The sequence below is a fragment of the Acyrthosiphon pisum genome, chromosome A1 (genome assembly GCF_005508785.2).
Source record: "Acyrthosiphon pisum isolate AL4f chromosome A1, pea_aphid_22Mar2018_4r6ur, whole genome shotgun sequence".
In the NCBI taxonomy this organism is placed as follows: Eukaryota; Metazoa; Arthropoda; class Insecta; order Hemiptera; family Aphididae; genus Acyrthosiphon; species Acyrthosiphon pisum.
The window spans coordinates 17,888,931-17,916,918 of NC_042494.1; the positions used below are offsets into that span (position 1 = coordinate 17,888,931).

Sequence of the window (27,988 nt, forward strand, 5' to 3'; positions counted from 1 at the left end):
CGCCAGTCGTCCAGCGCAAGACTACCGACTACAGCCGCCGCAGCCCGCTTGTTCACCCCCGCTTACTACACACACGTTCACCGTACATATACGATCTCGCGCGCGCGCTCCCTCGCTCACTCGATCCCTCACACTTGCTCGCTCACTCGCACACGCGCGCGCAACACGCCCGGGCCCGCCGACCGCTCTCTGACGCGCATGACGAAATAAATAATAAACAATAATACCACCGCCGATCACAACTCGCGTACATTATTGTACCATAGAGCAGCGTACCGTCGTTACGTTTTTATTACACTCCCGACGCAGGCACCGCACACGCTCCGCTTACGCAGTCCGCCGCCGTACCACTCGACGACCGACGTATACCGCTCCACGTATCTTCAGCACACGCGTTTCCCAACGACAGAATCCGCACTCATCAAGGTACGTACCACAATCGTAGCCGCGCCGACGACCGTGTCGAAATATTTTATAATATAATAATTTTATGACAGTATATTTTACTGTCGTTTAATATTATTATTGTTCACATCAGTGGCGCGTGCGATAGTATAATATTTAATATTAAAAATATAAAAATATGACAATGTTTGATTTGATTTTTTGAAATTATTTTTACGACATGTAAATCTTTATATTTTTTTTTTGTCATACAAGGAGGGTCCTTAATTTTCTGTTTCGCCACGAGCTTAAAAATTCTTCAGCACGCCACACTGCTGTAAGCATTATTATTAATTTACGGTTAATATTTCAATATTATTATAATATATAATATCTATATGCCATCTGTTATTATTGTAGAGTGTAGACGATGGTAACGATAATACTACAGTGGCGCACACATGAGGGGTTGGTTAAGGGGCTCTTAACCCCCTCCCCCAAAAAATGGCTCCCTTCGGGAAAACGTATTTCTTCGAAACGCTATTCTATGTAATTTCGGGAAAATCATTATTAGTACCTAGCACAACCCCCTCGGGAAACATAAAATCCTGTGCGTGCGCCACTGCAGTGATAACATTATTAGGATATTCGTTTATTATATTTTTATTATTATTATTATCATAATAATAATATGGTCGTTGCACACTTTATCTCGTGTATTTGTACTACCCTCCGCGGCGGGGGTGCAGGTGTAGCAGCTTGTGGACGGACGTTCCGCGGTTGTAAATCCAAACTGACAAACGTGCAATTTTTGATAGGTAGTTAGGTAGGTTCCGCACCCGTGGAAGATTTGATGATGATAGTCGATTTCGGTGCTTAAATCCTCCGCAGATGTCGTCGAATCACGCGCCCCTTTGCATGAAATTTATATAACCCCTTCGGCATGTCTCTGCATTTGAGCAGCATCACACAACAGTGTAAACCGTGCACGAAAAACATTTAATGTACATACCTACGTCGTTATATATTATATTATATTATTTTATTCACCGTCACGCGCCGGTCTGCAGACTTTGTACGCGCTCGTATTTTTCACCGGTAGATTTAGGTATACCTACCTATAAATTATACTCTTTACATTTTATCGAACAGAGATAATTTATGCGGCCTAGTCGTATATTATTATATAATATTGTGATAAAATAATAATTCGATAGGTAGGTTTTTCAATAAGACACCACACTACAACCAACGTGTGTGTAGTTGTTGTTAATAATTGCGAGTTGCACAATAGTATTATATCGAACATTATTATAATATTATATTATATTATACGCACTTCCAACAATATGAGATTTGCATCTATATATATAATAATGTAATACAATATTACAGCAGTGGTCTAATTAAGGGGAAAAAGTCCGTTCGTGTATTATAGTGCGCGAGAGATAAAGTGGCGTTTTATCACTGTCCGAAACGATTATAATAACGTCTGTAAATAAAACGTCGAGGTTAAACGGCAACGCGATTATGCCTGCACTCTATGGTGGCCTACACATAGTACCTATAATATTAAATATTTAGAATTTAGATCACAACAATATCCAACCGCTATCGACGACGATGACGTGATGTCTAAAATATCGCCATTTGTTACGCTGCTGTAAACGCGTCAGGAATTATGATATACCTATATTAGCTAAATATTCGTTAATATAATATTATTATATAATAGTATACTTACCACCTATTTACCTGCCTATAAACGCCATGCAAGTGCTGAATATACCCGCAACCGAAGGCTACAGCGAGGATTTTTTTTAGGGGGTTGTTTTAACTTTATATTTATTATAATAAATTAACTCTTAAAATAATATTACATTTATATTTTATATTTAAATATAACATATATGGGGGGAGGGCTTTACGCTGCACTCTCCTCATCATAATTTTAATAATATGAAAATAGAATCGTGCATATGACAACATATTATTTTGCAGAAATCTGAATCATATTGTACAAATATTTTTTGCATAAATACAGCCGCGAGCGGGGGAGAGTGTTTCAACACCCCTCAAAAACACCACCTAACTGCTCGCTGCGGCCGTAGGTACTATTATACGTTTTCTGCCAGTCGGCGAAAACATAATAATTATTTTCTTATATGCAATATAAGCGCCGCGCCGATGACTTTGCCTCGGTTGTATATTAAATCTCCGTCACGACAATATTATTATAACGTCAGGACTCGACCATGGCGTACATATAGTAAGTAGTCGATAGTATATAAATCGAGGGGTTGAAAAAGAGCATAAATATTCCGTCTTATCTGCTGCTCCGGGGTGCACACTAGCGTGTATTACGATGTAAAATAATAATAATTTAACATACGCGTATACCATTATCGTAGGTAGGAAGTGCGTGTCAAACTCGGGCCGCGGAGAGTCATCGTACACACGATTTACAGTAGGATTCGTCCGCGAGAAAAAAATTATCATCAAATCGCATCGAGGCACAAAAACCCATGTAATTAGTAGCCGCACCCAAAAAAAATTATACAAAGAAACGTCGTAATAGTATATATCGTCGACGGTTTGGCGAGTATAAAACATATCATATTATTATGTATATACAGCCTATCTATACTCAATGGTATAATGTATAATATATATATACCGTCATCGTAAAACATCCGCGGACGATGGTATAGTAATTATTATCGAGGAGGCAAGAATCACGTCGACAGCTGCAGCTGTGCGCTCTTAATATTTTGCCGCATTTTCCGCACACATATTTTAATATTGGATATCCACCATATACGCCCCGGAAAATCGACGAAATATATTATTATATATTACGTCGTGTCCCCGGTGCAGACGACATCGCCGAGCGCATCGTATTTATGGGCACATAGTGCAGGAGAAAAAACACCCTCGCACACTGCAACTACTGCTGCTGTAACGTTGTAATATTATATTAGAGTATTATTATTATCCACATGTGAATATCGAGACCAACATTTTATAATAATATGCATAGCACACGACACACCACACACGGTCGACGTAGTAAAAACGCTCCGAATGAATGTGTCATATGTTTTTACTCTGTACATATTATATTATATAATATTAGATATTAACATGGTGATTCGCCCCTTTGTCTTCAATAATTTTGACAGTTATTCGAAATCTGATTTTTGAAATATTTAAATATAATAATATACCTATAAGTAGGTACAAATACAATATTTTAAAATTGTTGAGATTTTTGTACACACTGATCAAGGAGTGTCCTGCGCGGTCTAAAACTTCTGTTTCTCGAATGAAAAACGTCGATGTAGATTATTTGACGGATAGATTTTCTGAAAACGTTGACGTATCAAAATCAAAATCATCCTTAAGTAGGTATAGTACAAAAAAATCCCACGAATTTGAAAATATCGTCTTATGCGGTGTATTTGAAAATTCGAAAAATCAGAATTTTAACAAATTTATTATTAAAGGAAAAAATAAGTGTGAGCGTGCTGCTTGGTGAACCACCCTGTACATAATATTATGTAGACTTCAGCCATATACGCACGCGGTACACAATATAATAAATATATATTATACGACATGTGTGCCCTGCGACGTTTGCGACCGTCGATATAATGACATTGTACATTATTATTATGTTATTATATATATGCCACGTCCGCTGCAGCATCTGCTCGGTTCGGTTCCTGGTCGAAATATTTATAACACAACAACAACAACAATAATAATAATATAATGATCAGGATTCAGAGCTCGGAAGTTATCGCACTAAAAAAAGTTACTTACTCTATAGCGTTTTAATATGCATTTTAAGTGCACTTAAAAACGCCAACATTTGCGCTATAAATATCACTAAAAATTGTAAAATATAAAAATTTAAATTTAAAATAAACATTTAAATTATTTTTATTTTTTAAAATACTTTTTTTTTATCATAATTTATGTAAAGTAGTGTAATGGTATAGAAGGTAAATATAAGGTGCTCACTGTTTAGGTATTAGGTACCGTCTGTTCCTTTAGTGTTAACATAAGAATATAAAAGTATTTTTGCATACAAAATTTGATCAACATCGGCATGATTGGCGTTCGCTTATAAAATGCCATGGCATTTCAATTTAAATCTTCAGGAAGACAGTCTAAATTTGAAGACATTTCTTCTCCAATAGTAAGAAAAATAATTCACTTAATACGAGCGTTCCTATAAATGCATCCAATGATTCCAATTCTGAGTTTAAACGTTCTCGATGAGTCAATATAAAAAAAATTCAATAAAACGCGATCCATAGATAATGACGTATATCCGAAAACAGCAAAAAAGATCAAAATTAATTTTCGTACACGACATCATCAGAGAAGCGTGAAACAAATTTGTACCGAATGACTTTGGATGTTTATAATGTATAGACTATTAGCAAAAACAATTATTATGCTTTCGCTAGAACTTCCGGGCCCTGCAGATTTAACGATATTTACGATTCGTATAATATAATGGTCGCGATCACGATAGGTCGAAATCTCACATCTGCAGTTCCTACCACTGCGTAAGGACGATACAGGAGGAAGTCTTGTGGAATAGATGAGTCCCGACGTATACCTAACCGCAAGTAATCGAAAAACAAAAAACAACATCATAAATAACAGCTGCCAATCGCAGTAGTCCGCGCTAGACTCTAAAGGCAAACCGAGATGATGCACAAATCACATATTATTATACGCGTACGACATTATCACACGGCTTTGTCGCAGACTATATATAACAGTCGTAACGTATAATATATAATAGTACAATTTTATTATATACTCGCGCAATACCGTTACACGCGAGCGGCGACAGTCGTGCCTATTATGTACACAAAGACCGTGTGCACCGGCTATATGGGAAGTTCCAAGAAATACGACTTACCGACGTGTACCTACCTCTATATAGGTACCTGAGGAGGAAAGGAGAAGAAGAAAAATCTGCACGAACGCCGCCTCAGCACGCGGAGTTCAACGGTCGACTGCGAACACACACACGCGCACACACATATTATCGAGCGAGTTGTGCGTACCTATATATACATATTTTTTTATCATCGTGTAATAATAATAATATGCGATAAGTTTGCGAGATGCGGCAAGGTTGGTTTTTTATCATAATGTACCTAGAAATACGCCTGTGTGCGAGTGCATATTCGGCGTACCTATATGATATTATATGTGTATTGTGTACACATGACGGCTATGATATAATATCAGGTAGCCAGGTAGGTATAGGATAGCTGGTATACCTACCTATATTTTATGATACCCGGTATTTGGTATACGTATATAATAGTGCGAAAACGGACTTCCGAACCTAAACACAATAATATTATTATACTAGTATATATACAGGACATGCTCACCGCCATTAATTGGTTCTTCAACACTGAAATTATTCGAGTTCAGGTCTTGGAATTTTGGAGTTCTGAGTTTTTAAGTATATTTCCAATCATTTAGATTTTGTATACCAGATTTGAGGACAGTCACGATACATTTAGTATGTGGCCTTACAAGCTTCTTTTTTCAAACAAACCTTTTCTGATGTAAATTATTAAACAGACGAAAATCAAAATTCAAACAAGTGGTTTCTGAGTTATTATCATGTATACAAAAAGGATAATAAGGTATAGTATTTACTATGCTAGGACAAATTTATGTTTTCAAAACATAATATCTTCCGAACGTATTTTCCTTAGTAAACACAAATTCAAATACTCAAAATCTAGTCGTTCAAATAACAAATTACGATTTAGAAACATAAACATCTTGAAAAGAGACATCAGATAAACAATTTACAATAAAATATTGCGATTCTCATTTGACAAAAAGAAGTTTAAACCGCTATAAGAACCACCTAAAATGGTATAAATGGTTATTTAGAAATTTCAAAACTCATAATCAAAGGAAAACATGCGGGGGGTGAGCGTGCTTGGCGAATCATCGTGTATATTACACACATAATATGCCGACCGGATTTGCAGTGAACGATTTTCGGCTCGTCAATTTAGGGGCATCGCCATCAAATATAATAATTTTTTCGCAATTATCTATTACTTCGTCGTCAAACGATATTTAGTTACATACCTATACCTACTGGGTACATATTTACGCACATAAAAATTATAATATAATGGACCGCAAACATATTAATATAATATATTATTAAATATTATTATTATTATTTATTATCGTTGCTAAGTATCGGAAGACCCGAGCCGCTGTCGCCATAATCATAAATGTGTGTCTTCGTATAATAATGGTATAAAATATATAGGTAAGTCTGCATTTGTTGTCTACACAGACGTGTAAAATGTACGCCAGCCTATTGAATCAAATGTCATTTGTCGCGCCACTGCGACGACGGTCACAAAACGCTTTCTGCAGGTCTATAATACGCGTCAGATTAAAATATTGTAGGTATATACCTACACCGGGGTTATTGTTGAAATTAAAACGTCTATTCATTTTGGGGAAGCCATTGTGCACCACGGCCGACACCACACCACACCCTGCGGAGCAGAATACACAATCGTCGAATAATAATAATAATAATATAATAAATACAATACACAGAGGTATACCAATAATAATAATAATAATAATAATAATGGCGAGATCGTTGCCGTTATTATGGTATGTGATATATTTTCTGCGTGATGTATAATATAAAAAGGACATCGCCTATAATAATATGAGCTCGATGCGTATAATAATAATAATAATAATAATTTGCGATATGTATTTGGCTGTTTTTGGCGTCCTGCTGTCGTCTCGCCATCAGGCGCCTCGCACCGATGAAATCGTCATATTTGTTGTACCCTGACACTGCAGTTTATCCACCGTATACCTACGTTATTAAACCAGAAGAAACCGGGTCCTCTGACCTCGGATCGGGTTTCTATAAATCGAATTTAGTCGGTAACCGATATCATATGACTACCCGCCGTGTTTGCGTGCGGGCTTATTTTATATATGTTATGCACACTTTCGAAATGCCGATTTATCGCTACCTATATATGACATAATATTGCTCTGCAAGTCCTCCCCCGTCATCGCGCGTGCTTTTCGAAAGCAGTCGGCGAACGTAGGAAATTGGTTTTCTTTTACGTTCGCGTTTTCTCGATTTTCATGTATCTACGATCGGTGTTTATAGGGTAGTCTGCACCGCGAAGTGGTTCAAAGCCGAGCAGATTGAAAATCAAGACTATAATATCAAAGTAGGTATAATAATAATATAATATATGCTAGAGCGAAACTTCAATAATACGCAGTCTCTTGGGCAACAAACTTCTTATCACTATTATATAGACAAATTCGCCGAATAGAATAACAACATATCATGCGTATGGTTCCAATATGATTATGGTTATCAAAAATATTTACAGAAAAGTTCGTTAGTTGGAAGTTGTTATTCTATTTGTACATGCTATAGTTTATATTATTATATAAATGTGAAATTATCTTTTTAGTAACGGCCTACGGCCAATATCGGAAACAATGCTGCAGGATCGATTTCAATCAAATTTATATCAAAAGATTCATTGAGACTCTGAGGGTGTATTCACGATTTCGATAAAAATGTCAATTAGATTGTTCCAAGAGTTATCAGGAAAGTGTAGAGAGTGGTTTGAACCAAGTTCCATAACTCTAATCCACCACAGGCGTATTGTCCATCTCGGTCGAATTAGTTCACAAAGCAATAGGTAGACCGATGCCGATTTTCCCGTGACAAAAAGAACAAATATAAAATACGGCTTTATAATATAAGTGTATCTTGGTTTTAGTGTAATACCTCAGTTCACCGACAAATCGGTGTCGGTGAACCACTCTCTGTGAACTAATTCGACCGATAAATATTTAGTTGTAAATAGAAAAGTTAGTTAAATGGAAGTTTCGCTGTGTTATATATTGTAATGTAAATAATATATAGGTATAGTTGGAAACTGCTGTTTTTCTATTTACTGAATAGCTCTCGCGAAGTTCCTCCATATCGTATACAACTGCGCCGTCGCGAAACAGTTTGAAGAAAATATCAAGTGCAGAACTCCGGTTAAAACAGTTTTTCGAATGGCAGCGATTTTTTTTTATCATCGACGCGGTGATTCATTGCTTTAAATTCATTTTCAACCAAAATAAAATATAATAATACGCACCTGTACCAGCTGTATCCGCTGCGACCAAAACGAGATCTGATCGCTATACATGCCGTCCGGAATATCAATAAATTACAATCAGTTCGGTGCGCCGTGTGGTTGTTATTTTCATGAAATCAATCTTCATTGGTCGAGTTTACATTATGTTCTAACCGTTCCAACGTAAATAATATAATATGTCATAGTGATCGTATACACGTTGTAGACAGTGGGGTCGAAGTGGATTAAAATAAATGAAAGGACGGAAAATGTAAATTAAAAATAAGTAGAGAGATGCCATTTCCTCCCCCCCACCCCTGATCACGCAGTGATCTATTGTGGAGCCAATAAGAACTATACGCGTACACTCGTGCGTAATATAATATTGTATACTAGGTACCTACCTTGGTAGGTAGTTGAGTTTGAATTTTAGTCTTACGAATAATTTTAAAATTGTATTGTTTTCGCTCGCGGTAGGTATCCGTATTATTAACGAGGGTATTTTTCAATTAAGCGTTTCTGTACCGCGAAAACACAATTAACCCGCGTTATAACTTCCACATAATTTATGTGGGAGAACAGCAGCCAACGAACTGATAAATTATATGCACACAAGTATTTGGAAACCTCAATTAGAGCTTGCCGACATGTTATTTTTTCTGCCGTGTTACACGAAGTTAACTCGATTAGTGTAATTAGTCGAGCAATAAATGTATAAAATGATAAAAAAAAAATAAACGGTTACGATGTTTCACTTGGATTAAGCTAAGCCAAAAATAAAATAAAATAATCATGACTATATTACTATACGTTTGAAAACTTTTCAAATTAAAAATATGTTCGAATATTGTTTGTTTGCATTAAGACGTTTACACTCCGCGGAAAACAGTAGAAAAAATAAATATTGTTTCGGGGTAATCAATAAAATTTGTATAATAATATACTGCGTTACGGCCAAGTCTATTATAATATTCCTATACTGGTTGCATACGTTTATTATTAAGACAAAATATTATATTCTAATACGATCGAACAATAACCCGCTGCAGCGGCAAAGTCTTACTGGTATATAGGTAGGTACATAGTTTGAAACTCTACAGCAGGGGATCGGTCCCGATTATGCGTCCGGGGATGGCGCAAAACATAATTTCCAGGGCAGTTCGTTCCTATTCCCCGGGGGTGTTCGAAGTGTACTTAAATTATTCAAAACAATATGTGCAGCACACTTGTGCGTACAACAAATGGACAGCCATGTTACATGGGTACCTATATATGGCTATATATGCAGCGTAACTACACGCGCTTATAATATTACCTACACGTATGGTGATGGCTGGTGTGGCGGAATGCCCACCGTGGGAACAGTTATTTCGACGGGTTCGTTCCAAACAATACACGTTGCACTGACCTTTCGAGTTTCGACAATATCAATTCGAACCGAAATTTTAAAACATTTACAATTTTTTACGTTTAACCGGTCGAGAGGTTAAATCGCGCGGCGAAAATCGTTTTGTACCTACCGGTCAAACATCACTTTTTCCCTGGCTCGAAAAGCATAATATTTTACAAGTTATATATATCCGGAACATGGTTTAAATCACTTTTTAACTTCATAATACCATGCAGCGTATAGGTAACATTTATTTTGTAAAGTAGGTAGATATGTAATATTGTAAAATATCATCTGCATTCTGAAATACTAAACATTTACAACAGTTGAATACAATAAAACGTATATAATATTACAAGGAATGAATTATTATTTACTGTGCATCAAACCAATATGTAGGTACAGATGTGTAAATTATTGTGTATACGAATAACCGCCAAATAACAATTATTTATAATGAATAAGTTGACTTTAAATTAAAAATAATTCTAGTGTAATTTATCATATAGATCATTACTCGTATTACTCATTAGTCATTATCATTTAAATAAGTGATGACTGCAGTGTTGTTGGTCAATAATTATAAAAAAGCTTCGAGTTAAATCGTGTGTATATATAATATAAAATATGTGTAACGGACACCAATAAAGATTTATATATTAATATGTTACGCTCGGACGTTTAACACTGACTGAAGGCCATTTCCTGTGAGTGACTTGAGTCGAAATACATTTATAAATTATGAATAATGATTGTTTGTAAATCGGCCGCATAGCCAAACCATTATTTTGAAATATTTTTTTAAAAAACACCCGCACACACATATTATTATGTATATTGTATATAGTTCTCGAGTCATAACATTTCAAAAGAAATAACAGATACCGAACGTATACTAAAATATTAAGTAATAATAATATCTACGAGTATGTAGTTTAATTTTTGTGGGAATAAAAATAACTTCAAAGCTGTTGGTGCTGGGTTTGGTTTTATGTAGGTAGTGGTTTATAGAAGTTATTTTTTAATTACCCAACGTTTTTTTTTTATAATATTATATGTGTGTTGTATGATATTTACGATATTCGTTAGGAATATTATTACCCAATAATTGTATATAATTAGATGAGTTTGATTGTTTATTTTTTTAATATGATGAAATACTTTTGGCAACGACCTACGCGTCGTAAACTATTCACGTTTAAAGCATTAATCACTGCGGGAGAACTTTATTATTTTTTTTATTCAACGATTTACTGATTTTAGCACAAGCACAAAACGTTAGCGCAAATTGGCAATTTAACTTCGAGATTAGTACACAAATTAGTTAGGTACGTTTTATTTATTCAGTTTAATCAATCAACATTTTTTTAATTTTAATATGAAACTGCAGTGTGTTGTATCCGAACTATTACGTTAAATTGTTTGTATAATAGTTCAAAGTTTTAAGTCCAGATTCTATAGAATATATGATATATATACTACTAGGTACTATGGTTACAAAAACGTGAACGCTATAATATAGTTTATATAGGGTGTTTTAATAATAATAATTAAAACTTTAGGTAGGTAAGTATATTGTATAATATGCATTCGATGCCTGCAGTTACATTCCCGAGAGATTCAAAAACTAATTTGGTCCAAAACACAGAACGACCTTTTATGTAAAACAAAATTATATTGTTACATATCTCGAGTATTATAAGTTCATGTCAACCACAAATTTCCATAGTCAAAAGATAATATTTGCTCGTTGACAACTTTTATCATTCTTATTTTAGTGTTTCTATTTAATGGAAAATACACAATGAATAGCATTTAAATTCAAACGTTTATTTTTTATATTATCTAAACCAACAAAACGGATGGTTTTTGTTTTTTTATTTCAAGCACACCAAATTGTATAACCAAAATAATTGGTTGAATACTATTTTGAATAAGAACCAGTAGTTTTGATTTTAATTGAAGTTTTCAGCACACAATTTATTAATTATACCACATTAAATCAGACAATAAGTAAAAACAAGAATAAGTTATAACTTCAACACAACTTATAAACGTATATAATATGCCACCCTGCTTACAATACCCTTTACGAATGATTTAACTAAATATATGACTTGGTAGTAAAATATATTTTGCAATATAGCGTACTATTATAAAATAATAAAAAAAAATGTTTCCTAATATTTTCTTGTCGTTATCAAAAAATAAGTTTATTCTTATAATTTATACCATTTTGTATCGATCCTGTAATGTATATATTATACATTATAGTATGGATAAATATTCAAATATTTATATATTATATATAATTTATATCATAAATTTCATAATGCCATTAGGTAGAAAATTTATATTAGTTTTAAAGATTTGAATTAAAATGTATTTTTCAAAATACCGAAGATGGAATTATTATAAACATAAACGCCAAAAACACTCAACAGCATGAATAGGTTCTCTTGAATAATGGAAATGTGATTTTTTTTCTTTTTATCTCATAAATTCGGTGTACGATATATTTTCTCCTGGTGTCCCTGGAAGGAGGTGGTTATTGCTGTCATAAATACTTCATCCTTTTCGTCTTTACCGGTCGTTAACACCGCAAAAGCCAACAAAGGCCACTGATAAAATTGATGACTCTTATTATACCTATGCCTATATATATAATACACGTGCAAACACACACATATATACAGTGCGAATAAACCAAAAACTTGGCAATCATCCACCGGATGTTCTAGTAAAGATTTATACAGCACATCTTTTGGGGCGCCTCTTTTACTCGACCTTCCAAGAAGTTTATCTTTGTGTAGGTGATAATTATTTTCAAAAATACGTTCCAGCATTATTATAACTACTACGTAGTCTTTTGCAGACATATAGGTCATCGTTAATTCATTGTTTATTTTAAAATATACTTGTAATATTATACGGCTTTCTTTAAAAATTAATAATAAAAAATGTTCGTATACATCATATAATAATATGCAACAACGACCATTAATTTTTCGATTAATGTTATTTTATAATAATAAATAAAAATTCAAATTTAATACAAATATTTATTTTAATAAACTATAATTTATTATACTAAATTGAACTAAAATAATACGATAGTGGTACAGAACGTAAACTACCTAGTTGAAATGTTAATAGCTACAAATATTAAATAATATGTAATATTATTCGTTCATATTTTATCAATTGAAGTTATCGTTTATATTTCGATTTTAAAAACTAAATAAAAATCTTAAAAATGCGATGTACAATAATAATTACATATACATTCATACATTTCCTACCTATGTATTTAATTCTGACTACAATAATACATTTTCGTAGATGTTTATGCGATGGTCCATTATCCAACTCAGAATATTTAGAGTAAATCAGTAATCACTAATCAGTAGTATAATTTATTACAATTTCATACATAATATAATATATTATGTAATTTAAGCTTACTGATTTCCGATAAAATTGCTGTTTATTGACCTGCAAAAAAAATCATAAACGTAACATGATGATTGATGATCAATAAATATTAATATATCTGTATGTACATAAAATGTACATTTTAAATTTTAAAAAGAATTACTTTTGATTATTCGGCGAAAAAATAATACTCAAATGCACACAAAAGGAAAATACTAAATTGTATTTGCAGATGAACCCACATTAACGCAAACCGACATTTTAATTGCAGCTGATAACAATATTGTACTTGGCACTAAGATTTAAGATAATAATTTTCTTTTGTGCTGAGAACAAACCAATACATCGCAATAGGTTCCTATATAACTTTGACCAGTTGGGTCATAAAATATTTAAATATACAGTTGAATTTGAAATTGTTTGATAAAATACCACCGTAGGAAAAACTTACTGCAATTTATTCTGATAGTGTATACCATTTACATATTTCACCAATGTTATTTTATGGCATTTAAATTCAATTCAATTACTATACAGTTGAAACGAACTCGTTCAGCACTTTTTTCTGCGTAAATCGAATCATGGTCGCCTATATATATATTTGGCGCTAATAAAACCCAATCGAGTTTTACAGTGTGCACTTTTACAGTAGTTTTACCATGTAGGTACGTTTTAAAATTAGTCGAATATATAGAAATGGAACGGAATATTGGAAGTCACACGTACAATGATCGCTTGTTTGTTCTGCGGTTCGATTTTACAGCGCAAAAATATGAGATGAGATTTTAGCGGAAAAAATTCTCGTGAACACGTCGTAAACTCCTAAAAGTCGAATAAAAGTTATAGCGTCGAGTACAAGGAAAATGAAAAACACAATAGAATAGATAAGAATTGAGTATAATGAACCGTGATTTCTGGTTGTACAACAATTTTTAAGGGTCTACGTGACTCAAAGCTTTCAAAAGTTGTAGGCATTATATTATTATTATTATTATTATTATACGTATAGTTTATAAAACATCGTAAACGCGGACTATACGTGTACAAGACCCTTAAAACCTTAAGCATTACCTTCACATTTACATACGTCTACACAATGACAAGATTTCTGAATGTTAAAGCTCCGACGTACCTATATAAGCATCGTATTATTTCTTTCACAACAACAGTAGGTTAGGTCTTATTTAAAAGCTGGTACTATAAACTTTTCCGACGTAGTAATATTACTGTGGTATAGCAATACCTACCTGTGTTATTTATTTATTATACAATTATAAGTGTCATTTCTTTATACAATCTTCTTATGGCCGTTATCCTTTTGTGCAGGTTACCTATATATTATATCAATCAGTATTGTTATTCAAGTAATAAAAGTTATACGCATAATATAATAGGTACATTATAATATTACGTTATTAAGTATTTATTATGTTACACGCAAAATAAAGGAGCTTATACAGCACGTGTACAATACAGTATAATATAGTAGGTATTCGATCTAACCTGAATGATTTGTTAAATTTGTATGTACACTATTTTCTTTTTATTCGTATAGGTAACTGATACCTACGTTATAATCACATTTTATTGTTTTGACCCATCTATTTGTGTTTGCATGATATTATGATTTAGTTTGAATCATTATTTATTAATTTTTAAATACGTTGAAAATCAACATAATAGTTCGGTGGCTATATTATTAAATAAATAATGATAAAAACAAATGAGCAAATTCCTGATAAAAATAATAAATATAGAACAAATACTGACATAACAATAAATTGTGCATGTTCACATCCTAACAAACAATTTGATCATCGATTTGACCATAGAATAACATTGTTGCTTTACAATTATTACCCAACGATAATACAGACCAAACAAACCAATCAATAATTCCAACGTTTTAAATTATTATTCCCCTTTATATTTAACTACGTTTTTTTTTTACCTAACCACGTCCGTAACACACTTCAGCTCTAGTTCTCTGACGTGCACTAAGAACACGAGACGCTATAACAAACAACTACCCTAATAACACACGTTTACTGACCGGTGACCACTAATTTATAATTTCTGTGATCAAAGTGTCATGTTCACGTTTAGGGTTAGGTTTACGGACGGACCGGCTGGAATACGAACGGGGCCGGGCCGCATTGTGAAACGTGACTGTTGGATACAACGGAAAAATATACTGAAAGGGTTTTTAGTACTTACATCACGTTCGAAAAATAAATGGTTTCTCTCCTATTTTTCAATCCGGCTCTTTGTGAAGGACCAATCAAAACATTTATTTGTTAAGGCAAAATCTTGTAAGCCTGTTTTGGTTTTCAATTTTTTCGTCAAATACACGGTCGGTCGAAACCGGGAACACGATAATAATAAAATATTTGTTTATCTCTATATGTCATATTATGTGTGTTTGTATGTATGTCATGGTGTGTGTGAATTATTGAATGTTTCACAATAAACATAACTCATAAGCCTTGCAGTGTTATATGTATTATAACAATACAACACACAAATACACAATGTATTGGAAAATGGGTTGAATCTTATTTTAGCTGATAAAATGAAATCATCTATATACTGCCGGTACAAATTGTATATTAGGTACGTCTTATTTTTACTTTTGGTTAATATGACTTAATACAGACGTTTTTAATAACGATTTGCGTCTGTAATATTAAATATTAACTGAATTAGTTTAATCTGCTCCAACCGTTTACCGAATAAAAATAATTTTTTCCTAACTGAAAATGAGTTCGTTTATTACACATTTTAACTATATATTTTATGTTCATTTCGACATAGACTTTATTTTTAACATGAGTTATTTCCCTAAAGAGTACTTGAACCCTGCAGGGCATATATTTTCCAAAACGTCACTCGCAGTTGTTTATTATTTCAAACTTTTTAAAAGGGCGTGTGGTGTCGGGCTATATAAATTTCAGTGTTTTTCTTCAATTATAAATAAATTTATTATATTTGACCAACATAATATTATAATACAAAACATTTTATGTAATTTTGCACAATGTTTATAATTATAAATTATAATCTATAATGAAAATTAATCTATATATATATATATATATATAAGAATCTAACTTGATTTTGGAGACGAAGGAAACCGGTTTGTTTGTTTATTTATTATTAGGTATTTATTTATTTATTTGTTAGCACTTGTATTTTTCCATTTGAAATATATTATATTATTCATTGAACAGATAAATTTATGGTTACATTTTTTTCTACCTTATCTCTATTCTATAATAAAAAGAATAAAACCACTCCAGTGGTTGAATTCAAAATGTAGGATATATAATTTTCAGAAATTAGCAATAACAATAACTACAATATGTAATTATATTATAATATTTGTATAGCCAAAAAATAGTCATATGTTTTTTAATTAAATTATAAAAAATAATTTCTTCCGGAGGAAGGTCGGGCAGCTAGTTAAGTAATAGATGATTTGTTATAAATCGGTATAGCTCTGTAAACTATAAACATACGAATTTATTGAACAAATATATTTGTATATAGTATTATATTATTTATGAAGCAAAAAAAATATGTTCGTCATGACTTATGAGTATGCCATAATCCTTGTTCCTTGCTTGATAAACGTTATTTATGTCACCAAAGTGTTATGTAATGAAATAAATAAATTGAAAATATTATTATTATTTTTTTTATAAATTGTTTATTAATGCGTCAATAACTTCAAATTATATTAAATATTATGTAATAACTATATAAACTATTTAACAATATTATTTAGGTTATAGATACCTATTATGAAATTATTATTAACGTTGAAATAGAATAGAATATGAATAATCATCGTAACCACCACTTCAAATAACTTCGGTACATCTAGGTACTAAACCCAACTTTTAAGATGAAACATAATTTAGAATTTATCAAACATATCAATATTTTTTCACGCACTTAATAATAAATTGGTGTTGTTATTTTATTAAAAACACAGTAGTTCTACTGTTATTTTGTTAAACACGAACGATTCTTACGATTTGGTGCAGATTGTACGATGCATTATTCAATTGCTTGATTTTTTTTCAGATGAAGTGTTTAAGTATCATGATGGTTAGCTTGCTGTTAGTGGCCATTGCAATGGTCAGCTCAAACGAGACCGGACAGAACGAACAGTCATTGAACCGTTTGGCCAGAGCTGCCAATAACGGAAAAGGCGAGTATTCCTTTATTAAATAATAATAATAGTACCTATATTACTATCGTATCTTGATATATTTCATCATATTATCAAAACGTTATATTAATATATGGTTGGGAAAAACCGAGCGAAAAATAATAATATTGTTTTAACGAACAGAAACCAACTGTCATTACGAAAAAACACAGTGGTCCCCGTGTGACGAAAAGACCAATGTGAAGGCACGCACGTTGACACTGAAGAAAGGCGACGAGACATGTGAAAAGACCAAGAAGATCGAAAAGAAGTGCAAGAAAGGTACGATCTATATCCAAGATTTATCTAAGCTATAACAGCATCTAACTATATAATGTGGCATGCGATTATTGAGGTTTTTCATTTAAAACAGGTCAAATATACATGCATGGTATATTATAATAATATATATTGTAAACACACACACAAAGACGATAAGGATCATTTTATCTTATTAAAAACCCATTATAGAATGACCAGCGACAAACGAATCTCTTCCCGTTTAAAAACGGCCTCGACCACCTATAGCTACTCGACAAGTCACTATACTTTATAAATTAGTGTTTTGTGGGTGCCACATTTTTGTTTTGAAAAGTCGTAACGCAATGATAACAAATGACAATCATCAACATAACATAATAGTACCTTTGGCTCTGCTCAACACCTCCACCCTTCAATAAAATATCTCCTTTTACAGCTTTTCAAACGTATGTAAATATTAAAAACGAGCTGTACACTCCTATCTATATATCAGATATTATTCTTACGTACAGAAAATGCAATAATTGCGATTATATTATGCCATCTTAATATCATAAAATATCAAAACAATATAAATACATTTTTAAAAATGACCTCCACAATCATGCATCGACATCCCATCATGAACAGTGAGGAAAAATCCTTAGAATAAGGACGTCTATAATCTGTTCATCGATTTTCTATACTTAACTTCTAAATCCTACTGGTCAGTCGTGGTCACGTTCACTGATTAAACAGTCACACACACACCCACACACATGATATATATATTATAGCTAAAGCTTTTAAATAATATTTAAATGCATGTATATATGGTTGTACGTATCGGGTCGTGTGTTGTTTTAGCATGCCGGTATGTGAAGGGCACGTGGAGTCAATGTAACTCGCATAACGAGATGATCAGGACGGACACGCTCAAGGATCCGTCTACTGAGAACTCAAACTGCGAGAAGACCAGACAAATCACGAAAAAGTGCAAGAGCAAGGGACGGGGTAATAAAGGTAACTATATAACTATAGCATACATGGGGCAATATTAACACGAATAAGCTATAATATATATATATATATATATATATATATACATAAAAATATGTAATTGGATCGAGAAAGATAATTGATTTTAAACAATTGGACGCTACACCAATATTGTATTGTCAAATCTGTAAAGAAAAGAGTTTCGCAATTGATTCACGAAATCCTTATATTTATTATTTGATTCGTTTCGCAAACTCTAATCCCATTGCTTTTTATCTCCCGCGAATCCTATCACGAGAATCGAAAAATATATAATTTCAATATTTTGTGAACTCAACTGAAATTGTAGATGCATAGTGGAGCGATGATTGTATTGATTTACATTTTACAAATTACATCAAAATTAATGTGTATACAAAACATGATTTCAACAAAATATTTTTTATTTTTTTTGTGGTAATTCAAAAATGAGTTACTGTTGTAGGGACTTGAATTTTTCAGAAAATATTTTATATTAGGATTTTCTAGACGTGATATAATTTTCAAAATATTTTGTGCTATTTATAGAAATGTTCTACTTTTTTTTTTTTCAACTTGTGTATAATTTTTTTTCATGAGTAAAACGGTACGATAATCTTTTAATACAGAGTTCTTCATTAGTCGTTATTATTAGGCGTTAAGTTCTCACACGAAATACTTAAAACTGTACATGATATAATCAATGCACATGTCAAAATTCAACGCCAACGATTAATAATTATTGTATTATAATTTATAAGAACGCCGCTGGGGGCTTACCGCTTATATAATATTGATAACCCGGGGACTCGCAAGTTGTTCGATTTGGATTGCTGCGGTATGTTATTTTATGATGTTATATGCAAACGATTCAATGTTTTCCCATTTAACACTAAATCCTTCTTTTGTCATAATATTACACACATACACACACAACTACAGTATAACAAATTGTGTAAATAATTACAAAGGATAATATTATCACACGTATAGTTGCGCACCTACACTATATATATATATAAATACATAAATAATAAAATATATTTACTCGCTAACTGGCGTATATATACCTTTTTAATAGTTAATATATACTGATTGCTGATTAGATATTCTGAGACAATTATCAGAACAAGCTATTCACCAGCTAATATAAGGCATAAAACTATAGGTACATCTCGTTGTGGAAATATTAATGAGAACAATTGACTTAATACGCAGGCACTTTGTACAAGTAACGAGGTATATATAGTTGGGAAATGGTAATCTCCTACAAAACTACCTATGTATTCTCCTACAAAGACATATTGTTATTTGTTAGGCGAGACAATGTTAACTATCATACAAGGGATTTTATAAATAGTTGAAAGAAAAAATAATTTCTTAAAGATAGTCATATTGTTTTTATAAAAACATTATTTTCGTAATTATGATACACTGTAACATATAATTAAAAAATTAAATAATTGGAAAAAATATGTGACTACATATTTTTGATATTTTTAAGCTATATACCTACCTAGGCTAAGAAAAAGGATTTCAGCATAAACCAAAAAAATTTTAAATTTCAAATGACATAAATAGTACAAAAGGCCCAAAGCATAAAAAAATAATTTAGTTCTTCTATACTCTATACCATTATCATTTATCGTATTTTAATACACTGTGCATTAAAACGTTCAATACGTGTTTGAAGTTTATTTATAAAAATGACAACTCAAATTATTATATTGACTAAATGTTATTCAAAATGTATCAAATCATTCTTTTTAAAATTTAATCAAAAGTAATCGTTCAATATTATAAAGTTATTTTCCACTAAAGGCCGAACTTTCTGAGACATTCCTAATTTGAGTCGCCAAGTAAAATGTCGGTGTAGGACATATTACACCATTGTTTTTGTTTAATTCTGGTAAATAGGTTATTCGTGTGGGAGTTACATTTGTCCATATAGTTGAATCTAAGTCTGTGAATTCTTCACATCTTCTGATATGTACCTATATAGGTACTGCATCTATGATCTATAAAATATACGTTTTAAAAATGTCAGTCGATAAAAAAACTAAATCTGTAGAGGTACAGAAAATTCGATATGATATATTGTTCGTTGGTCGGCTGGGAGAAATATATATTTTTTAATTTCAATGTATATAATATTATAAATGTGTACCTACATCGAAAATAAACTATTAATATAAACGTACATTTTATTCAAACGAGACTCAGAGGTCGGCTCAACGGTTAAATATCTTTGTTTGATCTATTGCCTACTACAGTGGTCTTCAACCGGTGGGTCGCGATACGTTTTCTTTTTAAAATAAAAAATAAGTTTAATATAGATAAAATAAATAAAAATGCAGTTTATATAATCTTATTCTATAATATAATAGATATCAAATCACAGTATATTCAGTTTATTCAGACTTCAGTTATAATAGGTGGTACTATACAAGGCATTAAGCAATTTTAGCTTTGTTTTTGTTTTTCTACAAAGCTTACGTGAGTCGCGAAAAATGTGCACCTAAAAAGTGGGTCACGAGTCCAAAAAGGTTGAAGACCACTGGCCTACTATACAGTCGTCTAAACGAACCAACGTTACGCTTTAGTCAATGGTTGTTAATTACTAATTAGTATTGGTAAACATAGGTTTATGTTAATATATTATGTATACCGAGAACCCTCGCGATTGAAATTGTATACCATACGAGTGTTCGAACGCGCGTTGATATCGAGCCGTTATTGAGGCGAATAAAATGTTGTACAATTATTGGTTTAATCCGTTTGACATATGTTATGTCAGAAACGAATTTTATAGGAAACGTACCTATTTGTATGGATAACATTGTGTTGGAAATGCACAATAATATTATTGGGTTATGGTTACCGTTCTGAAAAATAAATTTTCAACAAAATACTTTTTGAACTTATATAGGTACTATTCCGATTAAACACATTTCCAATGAAATGCGTTTCCAAGCAAATACTTTTCCGAAAAAATACGTTTCCAAGCCAATATGTATACTGCAGTTCAAGATATAAATACAATTAAAAAAAATATATTTTCCGAAGTTTTACGTTCTAAACAATAATTATTTTCCAATAAAATATAGCCCTCCAGCCGACCCAAAATACCTTATGTACATGATAGTATGATACCATTAATCGTTCAATATAATATCATCTAGTTATTTAGGTCCGCTGGCCAATCATGATTACGTCGAATATTCGACGTAATATAACCGATGCCAGTGCTGCACAGCGTTTCGATTAAGAGACTTAAATAAATTAACGATTTAATCGAAACCGACCCCAACTTTACTACTGGTGCAGTATTCCGGTGCAGAATAAATTAAATTTCATTTATTTTGTGATTCCGGTGTGTATATATACTTGGCAATCGGTAATCTGCACTGGTAGAGTGCGGACGTTCGTTCGTTTCCGTAATCATAAAATATTTCCGTCGTCTGCGGCATATTATGTACATAATACAAATATTATATATATTTCCAATATTTCCGTATACCCAAGAAATCGATTGATATAAATAATTTTTTTTAAATATTTTCCCTCTGTGACTCTGTGTATTATTATATGTGTCGCGATAAAATATATACTGAATATCGCGGGCTATCGTTCATTATTTGTAGTTCATAAAGTGTCGGTAGTATAGGTACTACCTGTAACGGAGTAATTAGGTATTGACTGAATTAAAACGTATTATGTAGCTAAAATACTGCATAGACAACGTTGTAGACAATATGTACAACCATAAATATTTAGGTGAGACTAGTTGGACATATATTTTAATATTTATGTCATTATAACGGCGTCACCGTAGGGGGCCAAAATATTCACTACTAGATAGACCCCCCCCCCCAAATCTCTAATTGCGGCACTGCTGGGTACATTTTTAAATATAGGTGCCCACTTAAAGACCATAATATTTTCATATTTTGAAATTTTTTTTATACTACTGAAGTAGTGTCCTATATAGAGACGTCCCGGGTTATGGTATAATATAGGTAATTATGATAAACACAAGTGGGGTGCTATTTGTAGGCTTGGGGGAGTACAGTATTCATATGCATATATATAAAGGTGAGACTCGGCAGTGTTTTACACATTACTATATGTAATGTAATCGCGTCGTGTATTGTGTACCTATATAGCGTGGATTATTTATGATATTGCGCCGATCGGCTAAAAATTTCGGTTCGGGAGTTTATTGCTTGATCGGGAAGGATTTCCCCCAAATACCATTGACAAGCCATAAAAATATGCAATAAACCTATACAATATTTCGCATATGTGCAGTGCACATATAATGACGTATGTACGTTGGCCCAAAAATACGTATGGAACACGATGATTAGTCTATCGGGAATTCGGCTTCCTCATATCTCTCCGATGCAGAATTTCGCTCTATATACGAGTAAAATATATGTGTTGTAGAAAAAAAACGCCGACTACAACTCAAAAACACAAAGTTTATTGCACCAAAGGGTGACATTTTTTATGTTCTCTTATTATCTGTTTGAATATTTAATTTACTGTAATTTCGATGAAAATAATAATCGATTGTGATTTATGAACTAGGTATTTGTGTACATGACGTGTGGAATTGAAGACGTATTTGCAATTCGGATTACATTTCAGTCGGTTTAATTATTATTCGATACAAACTAAAATTCGTTAATTTTATGAAACACCGAAACGACCTATAGGCTATAAATATATGATTAATACCACTATATGTTGAAGTACCCATATACTATACATATATACTAATCCAAATATTTGGTCGTCGTATACTATTTCAAAAGTTCACAAGTCCTTCTTTGCGATCAATCTCCCGGGCTTTGGTTGGGGGGTAGAATGGTAATATTTATGGGTTGAAAAAATTCAAAATAACCTATTTAAAAAATATTCATATTTATCATGAAATTCATATAATATATAAGCGCGATTTGGGACTATATAATATGTCGGTAACGACAGGTCGTTGGACGAAAGCCGAAATATGTCACGACTCATTAACACATACTTGCGGCTGCTGTATAGTTATAGACTTATAGTGCTGTGACTATACATAATACTATTATATTCTGTATGACTGTGTGATTGTACACGTCATATAAACTTATTATATACAAGAACACAGGCTCATTCATCAACCATTCTCATCCCCATTTTTTTTTTATTTAATAATGAATTTATTTAAATTATTCTGATTTTTGGTATTTTTATAATTATACGTAAAGACCGCATGCTTGTAAAATCTTGAGATATTTGTATTGCTTAAGAATAGAGTGGTCCGTGGCGGTACACAAACTTATGTTTTTAAAATGAGAACCCTTTTGTTTACTATAAATTATTTAGTGAATATTTTTTTTAATAATGTTGACGTACTTGATCAAAACTCAAACAAGTTGTTTTCTAGTTATTAAAATTGTTTTTTTAATGGTTTTATAAAAAACAAAATAGATGTAATATTGGATATAGTGTTTAATGTTTATGAATTATGATACTTGAAACATTTTCACAAATTATAAATGTTGATGATATGGATTAATATTAACTACTAAAATTGTCTTATATTTTGCAGGCCCATTATATTATCGTGGACCTAAATTATCCTTAAAACACAAAGTTAGAGAACTCAAAAACTAGTATACTCGTTCGATTTTTCAAAAAAAAATATACGCTAAAAAAAGCATAAGTAGTTGAAAAAGGGGGTTTCCATTTGAAAAATTGAAGTTAGTGCCTCCACGGGAAACTCTTTAAATGTAGTAGAAAAATCTCATAATTTTAAATTATCATCTTTAAATATATTCTTAAATTCCAAAAATCATATTTGTATGATTACCGCATTGTTGAGGTAAAAAAGGGGCGAGGAGAATGTTTGGTGGATGTACGTGAGATACCATTCCTTGCACCCTGTACATAATACCGAACCGTTTAACCACGAAACATGTACGTCTACTGTACGCACGATACGACGGAGCACACATGTGTCGCTTATTTTTAGCGGTAATACAATATCTTCGGTCGTATAATCCTTCGTTAATTAACGACTCAGCTATTTCCTGCTCCTCGGAGCGAGCAACATCGCACTCACTCTTAACAAATTATAACACACATACACATCACGTATATTCGTGGTGTTTCAACTGTATATATAAAGTGTATCTTATATATCTACATAAGGTAAATTAATTTAATTTTCCATATATTACCTATATCCTGTATATAGAGTGTGTCCACCATCCGGAACAATTGGCAATTATTTAAACAACAGTCTCAACGATAGAATTATATCGACGGTATTTTTTTTTTTTTTTGATTACTCGCAGATCCCTGCACCCGTAATATTTTAAAGTCTTAACTATATAGGCGCCAGTTAGGCACTCGACTATCGGCCTAAGCTGAAACGATGTGTGACGTATCACGTATATGCGATAAATCGAAGTACAAACAAATTAAAAGTTAAAAGAACAAGATTTTTTAGCGATAATACCATCTTCGGTCGTATAATCCTTCGTTAATTAACGACTCAGCTTTTTCCTGCGCCTCGGAGCGAGTGGGCCACATCGCACACACGCTTAAAAAATTATAGTACATACGTCGCGTCGTGTTTCAACTGTATAGAAAGTCGTCATTAGGTATCTGTTAAGAATTTCCGACGACCGTGTACCTTACGCCTGTAAAGTGAATTGGCTTATTAATCGATATTAACTATATCCTATACCTATATAGAGTGTAATGTGTATCCGCCATCCGTAATACTTGACAATTATTTAAACAACAGTTTAAACTTTAAACGATAGAATTTTATGACGGTATTTTTTTGTGATTACACGCAGACACCTGCAGCCATAACAAGTCTTAACGATACGCGCCAGTTAGGCATTCGATTATCGGCCTAATTATCGTATATTAGGTGATAAATCGAAGTACAAACAAATTTCTCCAAACGTTAAAGAAACGAAATATGAACGGTCGCGTAAATATAATAAATATAATATATTCGTCGTAGATTAAAATTTTTTATTTGTCACCTCTAATAGTGAAGATTCTTTGTAAACTTATACCCACCCTGCCTCTATATTATATGTTCTGCATCGATTCAGTTAAGAAAAATGTTGCAGGAGGACAATATAACATTTAGAATGCAGTAGGTAGGTACTATATACACAAAACCGAGAAAAGTGGGAACTGAGAAGGTATTCTTGCTTTTTGTTATAACTTATTTCTATTGAATCCCACCGTCCTATAAAATTTATATAAAAAAAAAACAATTCTGCTTATTACCTGAACCTTATATAAGCACTGTACACGGGAGTCGTATGTACGGAGACAAGGGTTGACAAGATGTGTTACGGATATAAATTTAAAAAAATATTCACCCCTAAATTTTTTTAAATATCTGTGGAGCTCTTCATAATTAAAATATTTAAAAAATGTATCCAACAGTAATTCGAATAAAACAGGACTTGTGCAGTAATTATTATAATACATAATATTTTTTCATATATTATATGATGCGAATTCGTTAATAATCGTTATAACTTAGGTACTTACATGATATTATTAAAGTTAAATACATGAAGGCACACGGAAAGTAAATCAACATGTCTGTTGGCTGTGGGAAATGTTTTTTGTATTCGAATAGAAAATTTAGCTACCGGACGGTAAAATAATAATAATATTTATAATTTATAAGCGATTATTGGGATTGGATTGCAGGGCCGGACTGTCTAGGGTGGTGGATCCCCGCCTAGGCCTGGCGAGAATTTGGGCTGTTTGAATAAATTTGGGCCGATAACTTATGAATATTCTGTTACTATTCCAAAATCGTGCCAAATTGTCTGTTTCCCCGGGGCCAATTGTTATTCCCAGTCCACCTCTGTTGGATTCAAGTACTCAGGCTCCCTCGAAATGATGACTCGCCCCAGCATAACGAATAGAACGAACCCTATACCCATCCCTAATAAGTCTTCATAATATGTATATTGTATATATGTATTCGGAATTTAACTCATTTTATGTTATTTTTATTGTTTTATAGGTAACAAGCAAGCACGCAACAGGCAGTAAGCACGCCAAGTCGACATGAACACACGCAAACCAGCGCGTAAACGTGTATAACAAAAAACCAAAAAAATACAAAAATACAAAAAAATTTCCGTATTGTCATCTCCTCTTCTTCCTCGTCCGTCGTGTGTGTAATCGTTCAAAATATAACATTCACCCCATCCCCTTCGTCACATCCGACTTCAATGATTTTGCTTTAATCGTATACAATATATATACATAATAATAATTAAGTTTAACTATAATTATAATATATATATATATATATATATATATTGTGATTATATTATATATTGAAATGATAATATTAATATCTATGTACCTATATTATAATATATTATGAACGATGAACAAAGTGTTTTCGTACCTTAGGGTTAATTTTCTAGAACGTAATCATAAAAAAAATTACATTATAAACTTCAAGCGAACAAATTTAAGATCAAATCAAATCATTATATATTATTATATTATATTATATTATTCTCACGATTATTATTATTATTATTATTAATATAATTATTTTTATTATTTTTACTACTCATAATATATTATATTATATAGCAGTTTCGAATGATTCTTAATAGATATATAATAATAATAATAACGTTATTATCTATTCTCGGTGTTTATTTAGAGTCATGACATATTTACTATATAATACAAATCATGATGAAAAACGCTTCATTCCAAGAGTTCAAATAATATAAACAATATTTTAGAGCGGTCTCGGTTGCTGCATTTTAATTATCATTATCATTATTATTATTTTTATCATTATTATTATCATTATACTATTATTATCATTATTTTATAATTATTTTTTTTTTTTATCATTAATATTAATATATATTATTATATATTATATTATATACTTGACGTACGATTAGTTTATATAAGTTGTTTTTATAGGCTTGATTTGTCTAGAGTAGGGGATATATTAAATACTCCTGACTTTGATTCTTCTAATTTTAGCAGCGCATGATTTTGTAAAACCAATAAAAATTTTCAAAAAAACAAAAA

The 27,988-nt window shown here is 32.0% G+C and overlaps 1 protein-coding gene across 1 annotated transcript; it reads left to right on the forward strand.

Annotated features, from left to right (window-relative positions):
* Positions 1–5: 5 nt before the first annotated feature.
* Positions 6–27,988, forward strand: Miple (miple protein). The gene is given in 5 exon segments (NM_001134904.1): positions 6–426; positions 17,494–17,620; positions 17,765–17,902; positions 18,728–18,883; positions 26,943–27,988. Coding segments are annotated over 4 exon segments (450 nt in total). The 5' UTR covers positions 6–426; the 3' UTR covers positions 26,972–27,988.